Below are 23,766 nucleotides of genomic sequence, written 5' to 3'. Positions count from 1 at the left end.
TAAATTCAGACCAAGTTTGAGAAAATCTCTAGAATAGGTACCATGTTTTTACAAAATCTCTAGCAGTGAGTAACAATACTTTCACAGCCAACAGCAGTTACGCACGCCTTCGAATAGCACCAGTGAGATGGCACAACCTGAAAGTATGTAGCTCTAGCTCGAAAGTAGCAAAGTTTGAACCAAGCAGTTGTGGCCAACACCACGCGCGTTGCCCAAGGTAACAGGCCAAGCGTATGGCAAAATGCAGCCACAGATATACAACTGGGCAATTATCTCGTAGGAAAATATGTTGGCCAAGCATTACTTGGTTTGCAGAAATACACAAACAAACAAAAACCTTGGCAGGCTCAATAAAACATTTATATCACACTTATTCCAACGACATCCTTATTTCGCTGCTCAAGAAATACTCCAGTGTTGATTCGTGCTACTTTAAAAAAAAAAGATGTGGAAAACAAAAAGAAGGCATGGTGGAATATGTCATGGTATACAAAGATCGGGAAACCTTGGACAGTGCCATGTGAATGCCAACAACAGTTCAGGAGCAGTGGGGAATTTATACTTTAACAGCTGTCAGCATAAGTTGAGGGGAGTTCTGCCTTACAAAAGTAACAGCACCTAATAGTGTAACATCAAGAGATGAGAAATGACACGTATATAAACGGACAAATCACAATCCGAAAAGGTTGATCATCAGAAATAATCAAACTGAACATGCTATACAACCTAATGATGATCCAGATGTAAAAGTAAGGAGGTTTCTCCCAAGCCAGTGAAGTTTGAAGGAAACAACAGGGCAAGATACATACTAATAAACCGGTATGCAGTCATAGTTTGGAAGTTGCCACACCAGAAGCATAAGTTGTCCAAAAAAAAAACAGGTCAAGTTCTAGCTTGTATGGCCAAATGCAGCCCCAGATAAACAACTGGGCAATTATCTCATATAAGATAATGTATCCAGAAAGCTTTACTCAGTATACAGAAATACAAGTCATGGTTCCAATATTTCTTTAGAACATCATCAAGCGCAAGGAATTGATTTAAAAAATTGTACCGAGTAATGATGCATGAATATCACCTATTTACAGTCCTACGTTGTTGTTCGGAGCAGTTAATATTGTTAAAACGCCAGTAATATGTCACTAATCCGAATCCAGAGCAGCCATGCAGAATATAACTTAAGGTTGTCTTCCAATCATGTCTACTTCTAACTCTAAGAATCATTGCCCAGTCCCAGTTCATCAGAACCAAACAAACAGCTAACGCATGATTCGTGTACACGAGATTAAATAGCTTTCTCTTAGCCTCCCTCTTGACGAAGAACACAGGAAAAGAGCGCCCCATGGTGTCAAAGAATCGCACTACAGCTTTTCTGGAACCCAATGGTCACGATGTCATTCTCCAGCTCTGTGAGCAATGTGATGATGGCAGAGCAGGGTGCAACTATTCAGCTCATGTACAACTGTCAAATCACTAACATACAACCAAAAAAAATAAACATCTTGTGGAACAACACATTTCAATACCTTCAACAATCACCTAACAAATGCAATCAGTTGTACCTCTGATCATCCTACAAAAACAAAAAACAATATACAAGAAAATGATGTTCTTACTAATTCATCAATAATTCACATTCCATAATTTCAACACATTGGAATATGAGAATAAAGAATCAGGTACTAACTTTGTACCCGCAGCAGCCTGCATTTCTTGTACCAGCAGAAATGACTCATTGCAATGAAAATCTTAAGCATGCCTTTCAAGGGTTTAAGTTCATGTCAACTGTGGATGTCTCCTTCAAAAAACTGATACCTTGCTGGGAGCAAATATTTGTGCTTATGGTATATCCCTTGCCTTGAAAAGAGAGATATCAATTGGGAAGTAGTTGAAGCTTCAAGCAACATGCTCTTCCCATCAAGTATGGACATATAACTGATGGCCCTGACTATTTCACCCTTTTTCAGTAACTTTCTGATAATAACATTTAACAGACGAGAGTCAGGAGGACAACCACTCGTCTCCATTGATGAAAATATATTGTCAGCTTCTTCTACCAATCCTTTTTCTATAAGGTTTGACATCATCGTAGCGTAGGTTATAACATTAGGTACCAATCCCTTGGCTGGTATTGCAACAAACAAATTCTTAGCTTGCTCTATTCTCCCAACATTAAACATTGCATCAATTATAGTAGTGAGAGTTATAATATCAAACTTAAGGTTCATTGCTTGCAACTTGTCGAACAGCATGACTGCTTCATCTGCACAACCATTTTTGCAAAGCCCACTGAGAATTACATTGTATGTATCAATGGACAATCTCAATCCACTTTTGACCATCTCATGGTACTTTTCCTTCGCAGCAACAATTTTACCAGCCTTAAATAATCCATCCATTATGATGTTATAAGTAAGAGTATCCGGTTTAGCTGCCATACCTAACATTTCTCTGAATAGAGTCAATGCAGCATCCACCATTCCTGCTTTAAAGTATCCATCAATAAGTGTATTGTACGTAATGGCATTAGGCTGAATGCCAACCGATACCATATCATCATGTACCCTGCATGCTTTCTGCATCTTGCCAACTAAGCAGTATCCACCAATCAGTGAAGTGAACATGATAACATCGGGCTTCTCACCTATATGTATCATAAAGTCAAAGATATCTTGTGCATCTGTCACCCTTCCTTCATTGCATAGGCTGTTTATTATTGAGTGGAAGAACATAATGCTAGGATAAAGGATGCCTTTTTCCTTCATTTCATGAACCAATTCTTTAGCTCTCACTAAATCACCATGTGTACAATAACCCCGAAACAGGTAGCTATAAGTCCTTATATTCGGGGGTACCCCCATGTTAATCATCCGGTTGAATTGTTCCATAGCATCATTCATCCTACCATTTCTGCAAAACGCATCTATCATGGTTGAATAGGTTACAACATCCGGCTGCACTCCCTGCTTGTGCATGTTTTCAAAGATAAGAAGGGCCTCATCCACCGATCCACACTTAGCATGTGCATAAATCAATATGCTGAACACATATTGGTTAGGTACAATACCTTGTCCTATCATCAAGTTGTAGAGATTATTCATATCAACAAGGCGTCCTTCTGTAGCGTACCCATGAAGCATAGTAGTGTATGCAACGATATCAGGTTTGAGGCCCTTGAGAATCCCACAATCGAGAATTTGTCTTGCTTCTTTGCTCCTTCCACGCTTGCATAACGCACCAATAATCGAGCTATATGTCACGGCATCAGGAACAACGCCCTGCTGTACCATTTCATTGAATAGGTTGCTTGTTGTGCTGAATTTGCCCTCCTTTAAGAATCCATGGATGACCGTGTTATATGACACCACGTCAGGGGAGCAGGCAGCTTCTTGTTTTGCCATCATCCTGAGCAGGTCGAGTGCATGCTGGCTCCTACTATCATCACATAAGCCTTTGATAACTGTGGTGTATGAGATGGCATCAGGCACGCAGCCCAGATGCGGCATCCTGTGAAGCAGCACGTCCACAGCCTCGTCTGTCCGCTTTGCGTGGCAGAGGACCTTGAGGAGGGTGTTGACGATAACGTTATTTGCCTTGAGGCCCGCTCTGAGGAAGCGGCCGAAGAATGCGAGCGCTAGGTCTGGCTGCCGCGCGCGGCAGCAAGAGTCGAGCAGGATGCCGTACGTGTAGATTGTGGGCGGCGCCACCGGCGTGCCATCGCATCGGGGCATGCGGTTGAATAGGGCGACGAGGAGGGAGAGACCGTCCCTGCAAGTTTGCGCGCGGGTGACGGCGGCGAGGAAGGCAGTCAGGGCGCGCTCCGGGACTGGAGTGGCCTGCAGCAGCAATTCGTCGAACATGTCGTGTGCGTCCTCAGGGCTGAGCGTCCCGGAGCGGGCGCGCTCCGTGGCGGCGGAAAGGGCGACGTGAGAAGCTTGGCGTGAGGGCCGCGAGGTGGAGGTGGAGGTGGAGGAGAAGCGGCGGCGGAGGAGGGACGTCGGAGCGGTCGAGTAGAGGCGAGACATGGGGCTCCTGCTTGTTGGCCGTGCGAGACGGGGAAATTCAGCGGGGCGGCGTGAGAGCTGCTTCGGCCAACCGCTCACAACCAAGAATGGTGTCACCAGAAAAATGTATCCTTTATGGACGAGTGGTATCGGCGGCGGCGTGCGTGGGCCGGTGACGGGGAAGATGGCGGCGATTCGCCGGAACCGCGCGTCGTCGGGGCGAGTGGTACGAGGGAGAGCGGGAGGGGACGAGGTGGAGGCGGAGGCGAGCGGGAGAGGTCGTCGAGAGAGGGAGGGGAGTCGCGACGGCGACGAACCTCACGACGGCGATGGTCTCTCAGTTTGCTTCGTTTTTTTTTTTTTTTTTGAGAAAATAGCTTCGGTTTGATCGACGGATATACTGCCTGCCTGCGCTGATGGGCTGCTGCTGCCTTCGTGGCTCAATAGGTGATGTAAAATAAGTGGCCACCGGTCATGCCAATGCCATACATGAACAATTCCAAACTTCTCAAAAAATACATGAACAATTGCATACACATATAAAACAAATAAGTACTACTCAACATCATCTAAAATAAATCAAAACAAATAGATCTAGATTATAACATTGCAATATAAATAGTTCATCAAATGGGGCCCGCGCCACACCTTTTGGCTACTACTCCATTGGGTCGGTCTAGAGTGGGTAACTCATGAGCGCGTGGCAGAAGTGGACTCGGCGGTCTCATGGGAAGCTACAGTCCATGACGACCCTCCTACAGATCTAGGTCGTTGGTTCCTGCCCAGGAACAAGCAGCGTGGCATGAGCTGAAGTAATCCTGATGGATGATGCTAAGCGTATTTCGGGGGCTAGAAATAAAATATTCTCCTGCTTTGCACCGCTTGAAAGCAGTTCTTTCTCTACACCCACGTGCAACTCCCCACGTCCATAGGAAAAAACACGCAGAGAAAACCCACTCATCGACCCCGACCGATGAATGTGCTTGTGACATGGTTCACGAACCGCCCTGTCAGTCAGAGCTTCGCTGAGAGACATAGCCAGCTCGCAGCATTGACTACCATGGATGGCAGCTCCATCCCCTCCCCCTACCACTGGCCATGTTGGAAGCATTGCCACTGGTGGCTTGTAGCACCTCCCACTACGGCTCACAACACCATCACCGGCTGCTCGTAGCACCTATGGCCATGGCTCGCAACACCACCAGTGGTTGCTCATAGCACCTATGACCGTAGCATCTCTGCCAAGCCGCTAGCAGTACCTTCATCTATCGCTTTCAAAATTGCTCGATACGGTTAGTAGTAACATCGGCGGCTGTTGGAAGCGCATCCGGCCATGGGTCGTAGCAGTGTCACCTAATGTTGGCAGCATCGCCGTCTCTCGCTGGCAGCACCACCGCCTGCCCCTGGCAACACCATCCAGTGACGTCCTCAACATGGTCGACACGTTTGTCAACACCACCGCCTCGCACACTCGGAGCATTTGACTCCGGATAGCGGTAGCGCCTCTCCTCGCAGCACCGACACAACGTCCTCATGCCGGAGCCCGATCTCATATCTGCAGTGGTCGCCCCCTCGAAAAGCAGCACCATTGTCCTTGCAACATCGTCACCGTCATGGAGTCCCACATCTAAGCAGTTCAGGGTAGCAAGATTGGAGATGAGGAGGGCGCCGTCCGGGAGAGAGAGGAATTGGAAGTGCGTGGGTGGCAGACTAGCGAGGCATGCCGGTGCTGGAATGGTGCAGTGGTCGAAGCCATTGCCGCTTAGGTGAGAGAGGGCCGAGAAGAAGAAAAGAAAACTAGAGGAGGAGAGAAGTCGGTTCGTTTCTCACGAACTGGACGGCGTGTCGCACCTAGGACCATGAGAAATCCCCCACATGTACAATACTCCGCCTATTTTAATAAATAAGGCGCCCTCATTTTTTATTTTTTATCTTTGACCAAAGTTAATCTATGTATATGAAAAATATTTAATATAAAATTAACAAGTAGTTATCAAATACAATTGTAATAATATCAGTTATATACTGCATAATTAAGATTCATTTAATTTTTGACGAATCTTAAATAATCTTCACGTGAGGGAGCGAGTACTAGCATTTTCCAATCGTGATTCGTTTGTTCGACGGGCACCTCGGGATCAAAATACTCCTGCTCTCCTCGGGTCCGTTTCAGGTGTTCAGAGTTCAGACTCGAGTCGGAAATCCAAGGCGGCCAGTCAAAATACTCCTGCGGGCCTCTCAAAATAAACACTCCTGCGTCAGGTTGCAATTGGGGCGGGTTGTCCCGCCACGCCGCTGGGCCGCCCCGCAAAACGCGCTCGTGCGGTGCCGCTTGGCCGACCGCGTCGTGCGTAGCGGGATGAAGCGAGCACACCGCGTGGCCCGCTAAGAGCCCGCAGAGTCCGCATGGCCCGCGAAGTGATTCCACCCTAGTGAAACTCATTCGGCCCCGACTCCCGGAGACCCTAACCAGCAACCCCTCTGTCGCCGACGGGCGACGGCGCCGCCGCCGCCACACCTGATGCCCCGGACCCCTCCCTCTCCCATCCTTATTGGTATCGGAGAACCTGCTCACAGTTGTTGATGTTGGGGTCGACAGCGGCGGCGCTGCCATCTCCACATGGAGAAGATCTTCCTCCACCTCTTGATTTCCTCCGTCGCCAAGTGCAGCCGGCGTTTCGTCGCCGGCAACTTCCGCAAGATCCGTCGCTGCAGCTGCAAATGATCCAACCCAAGGTATGTGACCCAAAATCCTCTCCTTTGGTATGTCTCTTGTCGATCCGCCCAATCTGCTCGCATGCTTGATCCGTCGCCGGCTTATTTTGTGTGTGGATTTTCGTTGGCGTATTAGAGAAAGGTACTAATCGATCTAGTCAATTGCTACTGCAGGGAGGCTAGATCTATCAACCAACTAGCTTTCTATGTAGCAAACAACATCGCCTAGTTTCATGTTGCTTCCTCTGTAGACAATATCGCCTAGTTTTATACATGCTTGCATACAGTCTGCCTGTGATGCCTTTTATTCATCTACGCCTTACAATATTTCTTGTCGATTGTACTACACATACACATCTCACGTCTAGTACCCTTCACATGCAGCCATTGTTTCACTTGCAGTCTAGTTGATAGCAATAATTTGTAATCTTAGGTAATTCTTGTTTTACTTCTGCTCACAGATCAACATGAAAGACCTGCAAAATCCCTGCCAAAGAAAGTTGTAGCTGCACCTACAAATGGAAAATCCCAAGATCCAAGCCAAGGTACATGCTTGGTTCTTTATTTTCTAGCACACATGGGAGTAGTTGGATGGAATTCAGTTGACCTATAGGGAGTTATCCAGATCTCAGATGTAGACAAAAATAGTATGTTCAGATACTGTTTCTATGTATCATATAGGGAGTTACAATTGCTTGTTCAGATACTGTTAATAAAAGCCATTGTTTTACTTGCAGTCTAGTTGATAGCAATAATTTGCAATAGGTGATTCTTGACTTCTTGTTTTATTTCTGCTCACAGATCAACAAAAAATACCTGCAAAAACACTGTCAAAGAAGAGGGTGAAGACACCGCCTATACTGCCTGTAGTGAGATCTCCGGGGGTTAATCTGATTCTATCTCAAGGATCGCCGAGTACAATAGGTGTAAAACGGTCCTCGCCAATACCGTCACAGTTTTCTGGTGTGTTCACATGTCCTCTCGATACATTTTTCTTTTTCTTGAGCTGGATGCTTGTGTTCATGCTTGTTATATGCTTGGACTGTAAGTGAGGGCTTACTCTCGAGTTACTCTTTACACATTATTTTTGAGGGCTTACTCTTTACACATTTCTTTGCTGTTTAGACTGTAAGTGATGTTAGCAGTTAACACAGTTGAGATATTCCAGGAGTGAGGTCTTCAGCGGTGGACGAGCACAGCAGGTTCATCACTGCAGCCATGGTCACCTCCATCGACAACTACCCGTGGCGCCTGCTGCCGTCTCAGACCTCTGCATTTTCAATCTTGAGCTACCTCTGTGTTTTGCCTGCGGCCTTAGTGGGCCTATATCCGGCCTGATTTCCGGTTCCGAGTTCCGACTGGAATAGGGAAAGTAAAGAGCGGAGTATATAGGTAGTCCGTGGCGCTACTCTACGGCAGAAGAGAACACGCACGCAGCTATTGATCATCAAGGCTTTTCGATAGAATCATGGTGGAGGAGGCAGCGATGATGATGAGCGAGGAGGATGACTTCAGGGCCATGGCGGAGGAAGGCGTGGATCGATCGTTCGACGAGAACCTACCTAACTTCCGTTCAGAGACGACACGGTTGCTAGGCGAGATGGAATCTCCCTCCGTTGATCAGGAGCTTCATTACGTCTTCTCCCGGCTTGAATGGGCACAAGGCCTCGAGGACAAAACCGTCAACGTCATCAAGTACCTGGCCGCGGACAGGGACTGCTGCCACCGCGGAGCTGCTCACTTCGCCGCAAAGGAGCCGGCGCTCGCGCACACCCTGCGCGGCAAGGCGGCGTGGTCGGACGCCACGCGCGCGGAGGTCATGGAGATCGCCACCGGCGCGCACCGCCTGCGGGGCATGTGCCTGAAGATTCTGGCGGCGGCGGAGGAGGACAACATCGTCTGCATGGCCGCGGCGGAGTACCTGGCGCACGTGGCCGAGGAGTTGGACACGCCCCAGTCCCACGACGGGGACTCGATCCCAGTGTTCCCGTATGAGGCTGTTGTCGGCCAGTTGGACGCAACCGTGGCGGCGGGTAGCAGGGATCCCGACGTCATGCTGTTCATGGAGGGGTTCGCTATGAGGGCCGGGAAGCTCAGGCGAGGTGCGGCGGAGTTCGGTGGCGAGGACAGGGACGCCGTGAAGTTAAGGGAGCACGCGGCTACGGTAGAGGCGCTGTGCGCCGACACCGAGACGTTCCTGCAGAAGATCATGTCTTCACCTTATTTGGAGATGTGTAGGCTTCTCATCCACCAGGAAGTAGCTACCGGAGCCCAGACGCCGATGGACACGACGCCGTTGGAGACGACGCCGATGGATGACACAACGCCTCTTCTTTCCACCTCAGAAAGATCCCATCAACCAGAACATTACGTATAATCTGTCACGTTCTTTTTTAGATCCTTAGTTTTAATCACAAGGTTGTACTCCGGCCGGAGCTCGGACGCCGATGGACAACACGGCGCCTCTTCTTTCCACCTCAAAGATCCGATCAACGAGAGAGTTGTAGTAGCATTGGACATTTTGTATGATATGTCATGTTTTTTTTTTCAGAACCTTAGTTTTGATCCAAGGTTGTATTAAACATGCTATGAGCTGCAGTCAGCAGGCGATAAGTGAACGTGCCCCGCGCATGTTTGTGAACCTGTCAAATTAAGTTTCAGGTCAAAAAAAAAAAAAAACTACGTGCCTCTTCTTTCCACCTCAAAAAGATCCGATCAATGAGGGACTTGTAGCATTTTGTACGATCTGTCATGTACTTTTTTAGATCCTTAGTTTTGATCCAAGGTTGTATTGAACATGCTATGCGCTGCAGTCAGGCGATATCTTCTTGGTGATCCATCAGCATTACCATTTTTATCTTGTCAGAAAAAATGTGTGTTTCTAAACGTGTCAAATTAAAGTAGGTGGACGCTAGGGATGAGCTGGCGGTAGCTGAGCACTCCCGCATACTGGGTGGGGTTGTCTCCCTCCCCGCGTAATTTTTCGGAGAACCGCATGGAGAAAAAACTAAAGAGATATAATTTTCTAATTAATTGTATATTTTCCTCCCTCCACCTGTCTACTATATATAGGGGAATTGCGGTGATAAGGGCCCTTAGCTTGGCAATGCAGGACAAAAGGAGGGGTTGAAGTGGTGGTGCGGCCGGCCTGCCCCCCCCCCCCCCCCCGGAGCTCGGACGCCGATGGACAACACTGCGCCTCTTCTTTCCACCTCAAAACGATCCGATCAATGAGGGACTTGTAGCATTTTGTACGATCTGTCATGTACTTTTTTAGATCCTTAGTTTTGATCCAAGGTTGTATTGAACAAGCTATGCGCTGCAGTTAGGGGATATCTTCTTGGTGATCCATCAGCATTACTATTTTTATCTGGTCAGAAAAAATGTGTGTTTCTAAACGTGTCAAATTAAAGTAGGTGGATGCTAGGGATGAGCTGGCGGTAGCTGAGCACTCCCGCATACTGGGTGGGGTTGTCTCCCTCCCCGCGTAATTTTTCGGAGAACCGCATGGAGAAAAAACTAAAGAGATATAATTTTCTAATTAATTGTGTATTTTCCTCCCTCCACCTGTCTACTATATATAGGGGGATTGTGGTGATAAGGGCCCTTAGCTTGGCAATGCAGGACAAAAGGAGGGGATGAAGTGGTGGTGCGGCCGGCCTGCCCCACCTCCCCCCCGCCCCAATTGTCCCGGCCAACCCCTTTGGCCCATGGGGTGGCCAGCCACTCTCCCCTCATGGGCCACCCTTTTGGGTAACCGGATATGCTTAGACCCCTTGAAAAAATACCAATGCCTCAAAATCTTGGTCATAATGCACGTTTTTTTTTAGAAATGGGGGAACTCCCCGGCCTCTGCATCCAAAGGATGCACACAGCCTTTTATTGCATCATCCAAAAAAAAGGAAATAGTTGTGAATGCACGTGGTGCTCTTTCTTTGCTTATTTTAACTTTGAAGAACAATTTAATCTATATACATTTCATTTTTACTTTTTTTAATTTTCAAATTGATGGTTAAACCTTGAAAAAAGTTTATGCCACTAAATGGGAAAGGATGGAATACATCTAGAATTACCGGTTTAAGTACATAAAAAGCGTACTCTGTCGCCATGTTTCAAGATATTTTACACTCCTCCATTCCAAAATAAGTTATTCTGGCAAAAATGTCCTATATTTTACACAAGAGGTGACTGTATGCTCTCAAACTCCCAAAGAAAATATTGTTTACTAAATTAAATGCAAGCATATATATAAACACTTGATAATAACCTATAGAACAATATGTTACGTCTCTTTTTAGCTTTCCATATATTAGACTTAAAAACAAGATTTATTTATTTATAGGACAAAAAAATATAACACACAATCACATATGATTATAAAAGAAGAATTATTTTAACAATTATCAACCCAGTTATGTGGCTTAATTTCCTATGTATAAAAGAAATACATCAGCCAGAATTAATAGTTATAATGTAAAGGTTGTATCAACAAAAATGTATTTGTATTTAGTAAAAATGTGTTGAACCGAAAATGTTAAAATGTTTAGTATAAAAGGGATCTTCCTGTCAATACAACATGTCTCTCCCTCTTATTCCCCCCTCACGCCCACACCGCAAAAACCTCATAGATGCGGCCGTCAAATTTCTGACTTGTCAGCCTACGAGTCGAGGCTTTCTCCATCAGTGAGTATCCCACTTTTGTCCGCACCACCAGCTTAAGAAAATGGCTATGTCAAAATAAGTTGTGCACAAGTTAGTGACATGGTTGATTTTCCCGGCGAACTCTCCATGGGGCGAGGCATGGTCACAAAAGTCTCTTGTGCAGTTACACATTTCTTGATTTTCCGGCGAGGTTCTATTTGAGACGCGGCCTTTGTTTTGGTTTTCCATCCAAGCAAAAAAAAGGCAGTTGGGGTCAACACCAACAAGTAGTACTAATTTGTGCCCTGGACAAACATCGCTAACAATCCCCTCACCTTTCTAAAATATGCTGCACATAATTCTTAGCCAAATTCAAACTTTATAAAATTTGATCAATTGTATTATAAAAAATATCAATATTTAAATATGAATATTTATAATATTTGTAAAATATGTACAATTTGAAAATATATTTCATGATCAATCTTATAGTTCTGATTTGATATTATATAAGTTAATGTTTTTTGCTATATAATTGGTTAAGTTACAAGGTTTGACTTTAATCAAAAAATAAATGTGGCATATTTTCTAAAGGAGGAAGTAGAGCTCAAATGCGTTCATATTACTCCCAGCGTTTCATATTACTTCATATATAAGGTTTGGTCAAAGTAAACCTTTGTAATATTTGACCAATTATCCATGAAAAAATCTCTATATATACATAATTAAGTGTGAATGATATGATCCTATGTTCCATTTTGGTACTAATGATATTATTTTAAGTTTTAAATAATAATCTTTTTACATATAATTGGTTAAATCTGGCAAAATTTACTTTGACTAAACCTTATATGCGGAGTAATATGAAATATGAGAAGTAACTAACATGTCCATAATTTAACTTTTAGGAAACTCACAGGATTAACGGTGATTGCAACATTAAAGCGGGAAATTTTGTTTTCGCCTTCCCTTAATACTGAATTTTTGTTTTAGGCTTCCATGGTTCGACCCTTACTCTCACTAGTAGAAAACATGCCTTTAGTCAGGCACCTTTGGTCCGTGTCCTGGGCCGGGATCCAAGGCCTGGTCACGTCGCTTTGTAAACGCACCCATAGATCCCGACTCGTAAAGACCAAAGATCCCGGCTCATCTCCCAAACCAGGACTAAAGGGTTTTGCACCACGCGGCGCCTACGGTACCCCCTTTAATCCCGGCGTGTGTCCCAATCCGGGACCTAAAGTCAAACGGTTCGTTTCCCGCGGAGGCCGATCACGTGTCGCCATTACTGGTCGCGTCGAAATCGAGCGTCGGCGTGGAATCCAAGCCGCCGGCGCCGGCGCAGCCAGCCACTGTTCATCTTCCTCTTCCAATTTCTTTATAAGCTCCACCATTCTTCACCATTGCCACACACACACACTCTCTCCATCCGACCTCCTCTCCTCATCCACCATTGCAAAAGCTATAGCTCTCTCTCCCCTCTTCATCGATGGAGCACCTCGTGCGCAACCCGGCTCGTCGGACACGAGTGTACTACCTCAAGGCCAAAGGGATGGCGACGTTCAAGGTCACGGTCACGCTCCGTGCAAGAATGGTGGAGAAGTGGATCCGGGGTGTGAAGAGGAACTTTCTCGACACCGCAACGACCAAGTGCGCCGGGTTGGACTTCGAGTTCACCGAACCTCGCATGTGTAACAATCAGCGCGCCGCCATCCTTCAACTCTCGGTGGCATCTGGGACGTTGGTGTTCCAGATTATTCATGTCAATAAAGTGTCACAAGTGCTCAAGGATTTCTTGTAGGATGGGAACATCAGATTCTGCGACGCCGCTATCAGTAATGATCTAAAAAGCTAAGTCCCTACGGCATTCACATCACTTCTGCGTACGACCTCCAGAAGGTAGTTCCAAACCCCACCACCAAGCCCACTCCAAGTCTATATAATTTGGTAAACTATAGCATTGGGATAAACCTTGAGCAGAAGAAGAAGTACAACACAAGAAGCTCATTTTTGGATGGGCCAATTATCCATTGAGCTACGAGCAAGTGCACTATGCAGCACTAGACGCTCACCTACGCTTCGAGATTGCTAGGAAGCATTGGATGCTAGTTGACTACTATCCATGCTGATCATCTCAATATTTAGAGATGATGAGTAGTGGTGGTCTTCTATATTTGTATGAACTATGAATCGATATGTATAAACTATGTGTCTTTCGTATATATGAACTATGTGTCTTTCGTATATATCAACTATGTGTCTTTCAATATCTTAACTATTAAACTGAAACCGATTGGTTGTACGCGTACCTCCTGGGTTCTTAACTATTAAATTGAAAACGGTTGTCCGCTGGCGCCGCTCCGAGCACTAGAACTAAGGCCGCATGGCGGATGGGGAGATGGCATGGACGTGACTCAACGTATCGGTTTCGTTCAAGTATCGTCCGCTCTGCTTGCTGGAGGAGTCAGCTCGAACAGGCGTGCCTTCAAGAGTTCGGGGGACGGGCGGCTCCATGCCTCCATAACAACTTCCTAGCTCTCTCTCTCTATTCAATCGATAGACCAGGGCACCAGATTGAATCGAGGCCGCTGGAGCGACCTAAGAACCGCGCCGCCACCGTCTCCTGTAGTCGCTCACTGCCGCCTGAAATCGGCTCGCCGACGCGTATGCAGTCGCCCTTCCCTCTGTCTAGAGTCGACTCGATCGGGCACTGCCAGCAAGGTGACTTCCTTCCCGGTCCCTGCATGCTCTACTCCAGTACTACTTTGTTTGTTGTTACCAGCAGTGGCGGAGCCACACTAGAGCTGTGTAGTCTATTGACTACACAGTTTTTTAGGTGCATAGCCAGAAATTATGCAAAAAAATTAAAAAAAATCATATAGATACATATGTTTGACTACACAGTTTTGAACTGACTACGCACGATTATTGTTGTGGCTCCGCCACTGGTTACCAGTCGTGGGTTATGAACTTCATGGGCGCTGTGTTGGGCATTTGTTGTGCTGTGTTCGTGCTTGCTTGCAGCACAGGGTGCCTACTTGCTTGCTGCTGAGCGCAGTCCTTTTACCATGTGGGAATTAGCCAAATATATTCACTAAACCAAGTCCAATTTAACCGTCATGATAATTATACAGTGAAGATGGTGATCTTTATGCAAAGGAACTAACTACATCATCCAAATTTGAGGAAACTGCACCTGTAAATAATTGACTTAAATTAGGTACTACACTATTTTCAGAGAAAAATACGGTTTCAGTATTTAGAAAAACAAAATGTATGTAAACCTATCAAGTGAGCAAGAAAGAAAAGGGCTTTAATTTATGTTTTATCCGGTCGTTCATATTTGGACCAGCACTCTACAGAAAATAATTTTGACAACAAATCCAATTGTTTCATTCCCAAATGTAGTTCCTTCAAAGTGTATGCGATCAATTCTGATGTGTCATGGAATGTGGTATAAAGAGATAAAGAAAATTATTCTTTTAATGTATGCCGTGACTGCTGCAACGAGCATGTGTCATACCTCCGACACCTTGTCGCCCGAGTTCCACTCTCGTGCCAACCCCTTTCTTTACGTGTCTCGCAAAACCCTAATCCCACATGTCGGTATGGGTTCTCTATGAGTGAGGGTTCTCCGTCCCCCTAAACCCAGACAATGCTGCCCTGGACGCCGCCACGGCCACGCTAGCTCGTCATACCACCTATGTATTCGTGCATGTGATGTTTTTTGACGATTTCGTAGCAACGCACGGGAAGATTTGCTAGTATATGAACTATATATGTGTATTTCAATATATATGAACTATGTGTCTTTCAATATATATATCACTCACATTTTTCTAATAATAAATCATATATTATTTGTCAAATTCCGGTTTACATATATCAAGATATTAATTATTTGGCCATATTATATGAATAATGCATATATTATTTGATAAAAATAATAATAAATAAATAAATACTTAATTATTCCATATTCAAATTACTCATATTTTTCTAATAATAAATCATATATTATTTGTCCAATTCCGGTTTACAGATTTCAAGATATTAATTATTTGGCCATATTACATGAATAATACATATATTATTTGATAATAATAATAATAAATGAATAAATACATAATTATTTTATATTCAAATCACTCACATTTTTTTAATAATAAATCATATATTATTTGTCCAATTCCGATTTACAGATGTTTTTGGTTTCAAAAAATACAGAAATGTGCCACAATTGTATAAGAATTAATAGGATTGATATGGTAGTATTTACAACAAGGTATAATCATATTCGCGGGACCACACCAGGAAAGAACCAAGGAATTAAGCGTGTTGAGGGTGGAGTAGTGTGCGGATGGGTGACCAACCGAGAAGTGATGACCAAGTCTACAAGTTGACTGCATATTAAGTGTAATTAGTATTAAAAATGGTCCAAATGAGAGAGTAACAAGTCAAACAAAAAGAAATTAGGAAAATGAAAAACATAATCATTGAAAATAATATCTAGTCATGGTTGGTATTAAGGGTCGGGACTAAAGGTTCTCCATCCCAAACCCTCTATCGTGGCCACATGAAGGGCCATGGACTGAATACCCTATCTCAACTAGTGTCTATTCCCCAGTTGTCGTGCTATAGGGATTAGATTTGTTAGTTTCTTGTGTTGCTCTATATTTTTTTTCATGATTCAAGCGGTCTTTTGGTTCGCAGAAATATCCGCTTTGTGTTTGCACCATATTTGGTCAGCATCTGTTTCTGACAACAATAATCCTAGACCTACGGAAACTATCCTACGAAATGGGCTTACGGGCTGACGTGGTGGCTGATGTTTGGTTCTGGTTTTTTCCATCCCTTAAATTGTGGAGCTCGTACTGATGTGCCTGGAGGTGGTTGTCCGTAAGAATTTTTTGTAGGTGCCGTTCGTAGATGTAGCATTGCTGTTCTGACAATATTTATTTCCATATTTATTTCTGCTCTCTGTAGTTATTTTCGCGTCCGCAAATAATGCTGCACCACTCAGTTGCGTTCGGTTCTAAAAAAAAAAAGTTGCGTTCGGTTCTCTCTGCTCAGGGCGGTAGTCCATCACCGGTGCTTGCTCATCCATCATTCAGAGTAGAAGCCGGCTCTGTCTCCGCTAGTCGCCACCGGCCTAAGCTCGCCGCCATGGAGGAAGCTGGCGTACCACCTCGCAGAGCTCCGGGCATACCTCGTCCGCTGCTCGTCCCCGAAGTCGACGCCGTAGAGGCCGAAGCGGAACCTGTAGGCGAACAGAATCTCGAAGACGTCGAGGAACGACCACACGAAGTAGCCGCGCACGTCGGAGCCGTTCCTCATGGAAGACAGCGCCGCTTCGATGTACACCTGCAGGAAATGCGCCCTGAACTCGTCCTCGTACATGAACTCGCCTGAAGGGTCTGGCTCGTGCCCAACTCCTGCCCAAGAACACCGTATCAGATGAAATTATCAAGAAACTGGGCAGATAGCTGGGTGGAGTTGAGATCGGCCTTACCGTTTTCGTAGATGACCACCGGAGGGTTCTCGTACTTGGTCCGCAGGTGCTCCAGCATTTTGCTCAGCCCCCATGGAGCCTCACGGCTTCTCAGCTGGTTCCTTGTTGAGCTCTGAAATGGTGCTGCATAATTGTACGACGGAACAGAAGGAAGTAAAGTCAGGCGATTGCCCATTCAAGTAGGCACTAGTTTTTCATTCATAACTTTTGATTATTTTTTGTTGCCATGCTTACGTGTGACAAATTTGGCGGCCGTGTCACCGTAATAATCTCTGAGCTTGCGTTTCAGCTGGCTCAGGTCCGCCTCAACGAGGATGGCACCGTACTGGTTGATCCCCACAAAATCGAATGAGCCGCGCACCCTTGCCGACTCATCTGGCGTCAACTCCGGCAGCCTGGACCCGACGTTCCTCCTCATCACCGGTGGATAGTCGCCGTACACCAAAGGATGCATGAACCTATGAATTGTCCATTGTGTCACCACCTCAAATGCAAATTCTCGCCACCCACCCATCATGTATAATTACTCATTTTGAACGGGTGATTCAAAAATTACGTTACCATCCAATTGAGAAGTCATTTGCCCTTGCAGCTGCTTCTCGATCCTCAGGTTTCTCCGTCTCCGACTCGTACCAATAGGCCAGCAATGTGAGTCCAATCTGCCCTCTTTGCTCAGCCTGGACAGTATGAAGCAGAGTACCTTGAGATTAATGACCATGGGGGACAATTTTCTCTTTCCCAGGAATGTGGGAGGGCACGAGTGGGCAAAGACCCTCGGGGCGTGGCGGCGGCGGGGGCCCTTCCTCGTCGACCCCTGGTGGACGGCGGCCGGATCCCCTTCCTCGACGCATGGCGGGCGCGCGGATGGGTTGGGCGGCGGCGGCCTGCGCTGCGCCCCCTTCTCCCGTCGGCTCTCCCTCGGCCGGCGCGGTTGGGATGGGCGGCGGCGGCCAGCGCTGCGGCCTCCCTCCTCCCGTCGGCTCTCCGCAGCACTCCGACAGGGGCTGGTGGTGGGCGGCGGCCAGGCTCATGGCCTGCGCCAATTTCCCCCCGCCTCTCGCCGGTGAGTGGAGGCGATCTTGGGCTTCACCCGCGACACGAGGTCGCCCGGGCAGCAGCCTTGGGTAAGACGGTGGAGGTGGCCCTCTTCTTCGCCGGAGAGGGTTGGCCTGCGGTTGGTGGTGGTGGATCTATCGATCTATCACCGCGTTCCGGCGGCAAGATGGAGATGCTTGGAAGCCGGCGACGGAGTCACCGGTGGAGGGTTGGAGTGGCCAGCCCGGGATGGTCGCCGACGTGGGGGTCCGACCTGAATAAAGGCGGTGGTCCTAGGGTCTCTCTTGCGTGAAGAGGAAGACCTACCGGAGGCCTCGGACTCGTGATCTAGCCGGAGTGTTGAGTTCCGAAGGCTCTGCCGGCGAATGTAACGGTGCTTTTTGCCCGGAGTTTGCTGGATTGGTGGTACTCGGTCGTGCGCACCCATGCTTTTATTCCGACCGATTGGTTCCGGAGGGAGCGGCGCGAAGCTCTTTTTCTCGTGTTGACATCAAGTGACTATGGATCCATGATGAAAGTCGGAAGAAGAGAAGTTCATGAAGGCCGGAGGGAGGACTAGCTAAGGGAGGTTCAGGTCTCCGCGTTGTTGAGGGACTTGCTTGGTGTTCCGGGCTTCACGGCAGCGGTATGAAAGTGGGGGCGACAACACGAGTGAAGTTCGAGTCCTACCTTTCGGGTGAAAACCCAAGGTCCGGCCTTAACTGGTTGTGCCCGGCAATGACCTTGTTGGAGGCATTGTTTTGAGAGCGGGGACTATCTTCGGTGGTGAAAACCTAAGATCGTTGATCGGGCGACGATGGTGTTCGCGCACTGTTCCCTTCTTGGAGGCGTCGTTTTTGGAGATTCTGTATTTCAGGTGTTGTCTTGGCGGTGGATGTATTGCTGTTGTTAGGCCCAAGATACTGTAGCGGGACTTTTGTTTCTTAGTTTTTTTTTCTTTTTTTTGGCTGTGTGCATCCGTAATGCCATTAGGGTGGTGCGTTGGTGCAGAGGCTGGGTGTAATTGGTATGGTTTTGATATTAATATATTCCCTTTATCGAAAAAAAGGGAAAATGACCATATATTAATCCTTATATGCATTGGTAGTACAATGTACTACCAATATATTGTTTTTTCAAGGAATATGTAGCAAAAGATTAACCTGGTATTTGCGTCTGTAGAGGGACACAGCGGAGGTGTGGGCGAGCAGAAGGTGGTGAGCAACGATGTACGGCTCCGTCGTGGAATTGCCACCGGTGCAGGGGACGGCGTCGAACCCAAACGGGTAGGAGCACCGCCGCGGCGGGAGGTATCCCTGGTCGTACCCGCCGATGGGCTCGATGTTTGGCTCGTTGACGGTGGTCCAGTGCTGCACCCTGTCGCCGAAGCTGCTGAAGCACACGTCTGCGTACGCCGTGAAATCGTCGCTGCAATGCATTCATCACTCCCAGAATTGATCAGCTGATCAAAGGTCATGCTTTTATTTCATAAATGACCATCTCCGCAGACTGCGGTGGTGGAAGAATAGTGAGTAGTAGTACATGATTCTTGGACTGAGCAAGCCATTGTATTCATCTTGAAGAGCTTGGGGAAGGTCGAAGTGATAGATCGTTGCGTGAGGCTGTATACCTGCCATTTCAGAATCAGGAAGCAGCACTCAAGCAGAGAGCCTAGATTGATTTTGATGGAAGGAAAGCAAAGTACCATAGCTTAAGAGTTCATTGATCAGATTGTTGTAGTACTCCAACCCCTTGGGATTCACAGCTCCTCGCCCATCTACAACACAATCAAGGACACACGTATAAGCAGCACTTTCCCAAAACGGGATATGGAAAAGGAGACATGAATCATGTGTGCAATTACCTGGAATAAGCCTTGACCAGGCAATGGAGAACCTGTAGGCGTCCAGACCCATGTCATGCATTAGTTTCACATCTTCCTGCAATGAACCCACCATAAGTAGCAGTATGCGTGTACACAGATTACAGCATCTTGAGAAGATCAGAAACATGCCTTGTACTTGTGATACTGGTCCGCAGCCACATCTCCAGTCGCATGGTCGATGGAATAGCCTACAGAACCACCCAAAAGAACCTGTTAGGAAGAGAGGCAAGCAGTTCTTGGATTCGCCCATAAAGCCACAGAGAATGCAAACCGTCGTGCGTGAATGTGTCCCAGACGCTCGCCTTCTTGCCATCCTCTGCCCACGCGCCTTCAACCTGAATGAACAAGATGAATTTCAACAGCGCCGTGGTGCGTTACTGTATGTCTGTATCTACGAATTACTGTATTCACACTGAACTACAAAGTGTTACGCGATTGGTACCTGGTAAGCCGATGTGCCGGCGCCGAAGACGAACCCCTCCGGAAAGTCCGCCCGGGTAGCCGCAGCTGAGACGACCTCGGACAAGACGGTGGAGGCAAGAATGAGAGAGACGGCCCGGAGCACACGCCGGAGAGAATCGCCATGGGTGAGCTCCATCGCCGGTGTTCAATGACCGTTTGGTCTCCCTGATTCCGACTGTCAAAAAGTGGCCCGAAATTACCACGGCAGTGGGCGCCGGCGCTGCTCTGCTTCCTCTGCAAAGATTCTGCTGCGTGGGAGCTAGAAGTGTCGCCGCAGGTGACTGTGACTCACCGGCGGGCCGACACGTTTCGCTGTCATGTTGATGTTGCCACCTCCGCATCCGAACGTCGTCACTGCAGGCGTCACCGCGCACGTTCGAAACTCTCCTATCAGTATCGTGGCTTTTGAAATACCACCCACACCTTTCAGAAGAGGTAGTTGCAATGACACCGGTCTCCTAGCTTGACTAGTCTACGTATTTGATATGCAGTTCAGGAGATTAGACTATCCAAAGAGATGGTCTCCGTGTTATATTAATACGGGTAAATAAATGTACAATTTACAGAATTCTAACTTTGCCAGTTAGAATACAAAACCTACAATTACCTTCTCTGATAGCATCCCTCGATCTTAACCATTTTCTGAAATATCAAGGAGGTTAAGATTGTGTATTATTTCAGAATTTGAGGCTAGAAATAAAAGAGAAAACATATGTGTGCATTATATTCATGGATAAAAAATCTGAATAATTTTCGCAATTTTAGATGAAACATAACAAAGTGATTGAAGTTTCACTTAAGTTGATGAAATCGAAGTAGATCATCAAGTTGAGCGTTTTAAATTTTAATATGATCTTAATTAAAACCTTGTTTTATGTAAAAAGGTGATTTGATCTAGGAGTTAGATCAAATGGAACTAGAACCAATCAAACAACACATTATTAGAGGATCAAATATCAGATCTTCCAAAGATCGTAATATGAAATACTTTTGTAAGAAACCATTGCTACAAATTAAGTGCAAAACAAATAAAAAAGACATAGAAAAAGCAAAACCTCATCCATATGTTTTCCATGCCTTATGTTCAACATATATTCTTGCCATGATACTAATAGTATTTTTTCAACTCAATTCTTGACCTTATGATAAAGAAATCAGTACACAAGTTATATTACCAAACGAAATCGCTAGCATGAGCGCGCATGCAATCTCGTCCCGCGTCAGCACGTGGTGGGTAACGCTGGGCTTTTCCTCTTTTTTTCTTTCTAGATTCGAGTATGAAAAATAAAATAGCTTTCAAACTGAGATCCCAAATTGTAATCCATTTTCATAGCTGTCTTAGTCACATCGAGGTCTTTAAAACTAGATCCCAAGTTCATAGATTTTGATGAATATTTTTGGGCACTGCCTAGGGTGGCTAGATTGCATTGCCTTCGGTCTCACACGCCGTAGTGTCCTGGTAGCATGCAGCCCGTGAGCTGTTTTTTCTACTATATGTGGCACTGCAGGAGTAGTGCTGCTCATGAACTGTCTCTTTTTAGTGCGCTGCACTACCGTGCGGTCGTAGTGCACGGCGCGTTATTCTGGTACTGTACTGCCCCTTTCTTACTGCATTGCATTGCCCTGCAGTTGTAGTGCATGGTGTGGTGTCCTGGTAGTGTATTGCCAACTGCATTTTTACTATGTTGCATTGCGATGCGGTCATAGTGCATGTCGCGGTGTCGTGGTAGCGTACTGCCAACTGTCTTTTTTATAACGGTGTACTGCCCTGCAGTCCTAGTACATGACGCGGTATCCTCAGAGTGCACAGTGCGATGTTCTTGCAGTGCACTACTTGTACTACATTGCCCTGCCTCCCGACCTAGTGCACGGGAGGGTGCACTAGCAGTATATTGTCTTCTTTTTCTGCGATGAACTGCCTTCTTTTTTCGCGGTGCATTGACTATTTTTTACGCGGTGTACTTCCTTATATTTTCCATGGTGTAGTACTATTTTTGTGGTGCAAGTTTGCAGGACACCTGCTAGTTAAACAACAACTAGTGCATGCTAGTTATACAGCAACAACTAGTGCATATATAGCATGCATGCAACTTTCTTGTCCATGTGCCGATGTGCGACCCTACCATATACACACATGCATGCAAGCTCAAGGCATGCGTGGCCATGTGCGACATTGTCAATGTCTGGGGACGATCGAGTATGTGCCACGCATCAGCGGCTGCCGCTCACATCCGCGCCATTCGATGATGAAACTTTGATTTATTTGTCCCAATTCATTTTTCCCAAACCTCAGAGAAGGGAGGGAAATATTAATTCATCTATATAGATGATCACCTCATCTTCTCTTGAGTTAGAATCCGTAAATATAATCCAAGTCAGTTATTAGTTAGTGAAGTAACCGTAATCTCAAATTAACTAGAGTAGTTATCTTGACTTTAAGAAGTAAAGGAAAAAACCATATTCATGCCTATAAAAGAGAGTCCAAGCTAAAATGTAACACTTAAGTTATTTGAGCAAGCACTTGCTCAGTTGCTCTTAGGTAAGAGTCATATTTCATTAGTGATATCCTAGGTAAGCCAAAACCATGATCCTCACAAGTGGGTGTTGATCATAGAACTCTAAACAAAAGTATGAAAGAAGTAAGTACAAAACCTAATGAACTATGAGCCATCAATATTAACTTGAGAAACAATTGAATAGCTATAGTAGTGGATAAAGACCTTAATGGCAAATCTCCAATAATTAAAAGAGAATAAGGAAGATGAACTAATGAGAAGTAAAATGATCATGTCAAGTACATGATTATACTTCAATATACATAAGTGAAAAATGTTAATTAGGAAACCCTAGTGTTATAAGCAGATATCGTCCTTCACAAAAATTAATAGGGGGCTACTAGTAAGAAACCCTAGTCCATATTCAACATTTTTAGTAAAGAAGCAAGTGTTGGATACCAAAACTTTGCTTATCTAAGAACCTAGCTAGGTCAATAATATTTCGAAGCAACCATCATATTATTGTGAGGTAGAGCAATCCCTAGTCAACTCACACTTGGAACCTTGGACCCACATCTCAATCCTAACTTGTGCATCAATTGGTGATTATTAGTAAACCCTAGTATAATACCCTATATTCCAATCCAAGGTCACTGATCTATTGCCCATCCTCAGAGTCAAAGACAAGTCAATGAACCAAGTAACCAACTCAACTCAAACCTTAACGCTAGATAAATGAATGATTATTTCTAATTAAGTAAATGAAGTACACCTAAGTATCCAAAGCCACTGTTTAAGAAGATTATTAATGATACTAGAACCACTTTAGGTAAATTTTCCGGCAATGAGAAAATATATGCATACAATCCTTTGAACATATATTCAAAACAACAAACCAAGTGTTATTAAACTTAGTAAATTCATATATGACCATCACTACAAAAAAAAATCCTAAATATCATTATGGATATATCCAAGTCAATAGAAAAAAATATGGTGAACATCAAATAATATGACCAA

The 23,766-nt window shown here is 45.6% G+C and overlaps 1 protein-coding gene across 1 annotated transcript; it reads right to left on the bottom strand.

Annotated features, from left to right (window-relative positions):
- Positions 1–16,289: 16,289 nt before the first annotated feature.
- Positions 16,290–20,516, bottom strand: LOC124654153 (beta-glucosidase 31-like). Its single transcript, XM_047193184.1, has 11 exons — positions 20,232–20,516; positions 20,061–20,124; positions 19,919–19,977; positions 19,769–19,844; positions 19,610–19,681; positions 19,447–19,534; positions 19,068–19,332; positions 17,431–17,546; positions 17,104–17,327; positions 16,870–16,992; positions 16,290–16,792 (listed from the first exon to the last, which is right to left on the bottom strand). Exons 1-11 carry the CDS (start codon positions 20,385–20,387, stop codon positions 16,464–16,466), a joined length of 1,572 nt encoding a protein of 523 aa, XP_047049140.1. The 5' UTR covers positions 20,388–20,516; the 3' UTR covers positions 16,290–16,463.
- Positions 20,517–23,766: the final 3,250 nt, after the last annotated feature.

Source organism: Lolium rigidum, chromosome 5 (genome assembly GCF_022539505.1).
Source record: "Lolium rigidum isolate FL_2022 chromosome 5, APGP_CSIRO_Lrig_0.1, whole genome shotgun sequence".
NCBI lineage: Eukaryota > Viridiplantae > Streptophyta > Magnoliopsida > Poales > Poaceae > Lolium > Lolium rigidum.
Note: the sequence above shows the minus strand (reverse complement) of the source record. Positions and strands in the feature narration are given on the sequence as shown.

Bases quoted from the DNA above. Each gene is read 5' to 3' on its own strand.
- LOC124654153 (XM_047193184.1), bottom strand. From the start codon at position 20,387: ATGGAGCTCACCCATGGCGATTCTCTCCGGCGTGTGCTCCGGGCCGTC. The intron at 19,682-19,768 runs GTAATTGCACAC...ATTGTGTTGTAG, and splicing joins CTGGTCAAGGCTTATTCCAG to ATGGGCGAGGAGCTGTGAAT. The intron at 19,333-19,446 runs GTACTACTACTC...AATGCATTGCAG, and splicing joins TTGCTCAGTCCAAGAATCAT to CGACGATTTCACGGCGTACG.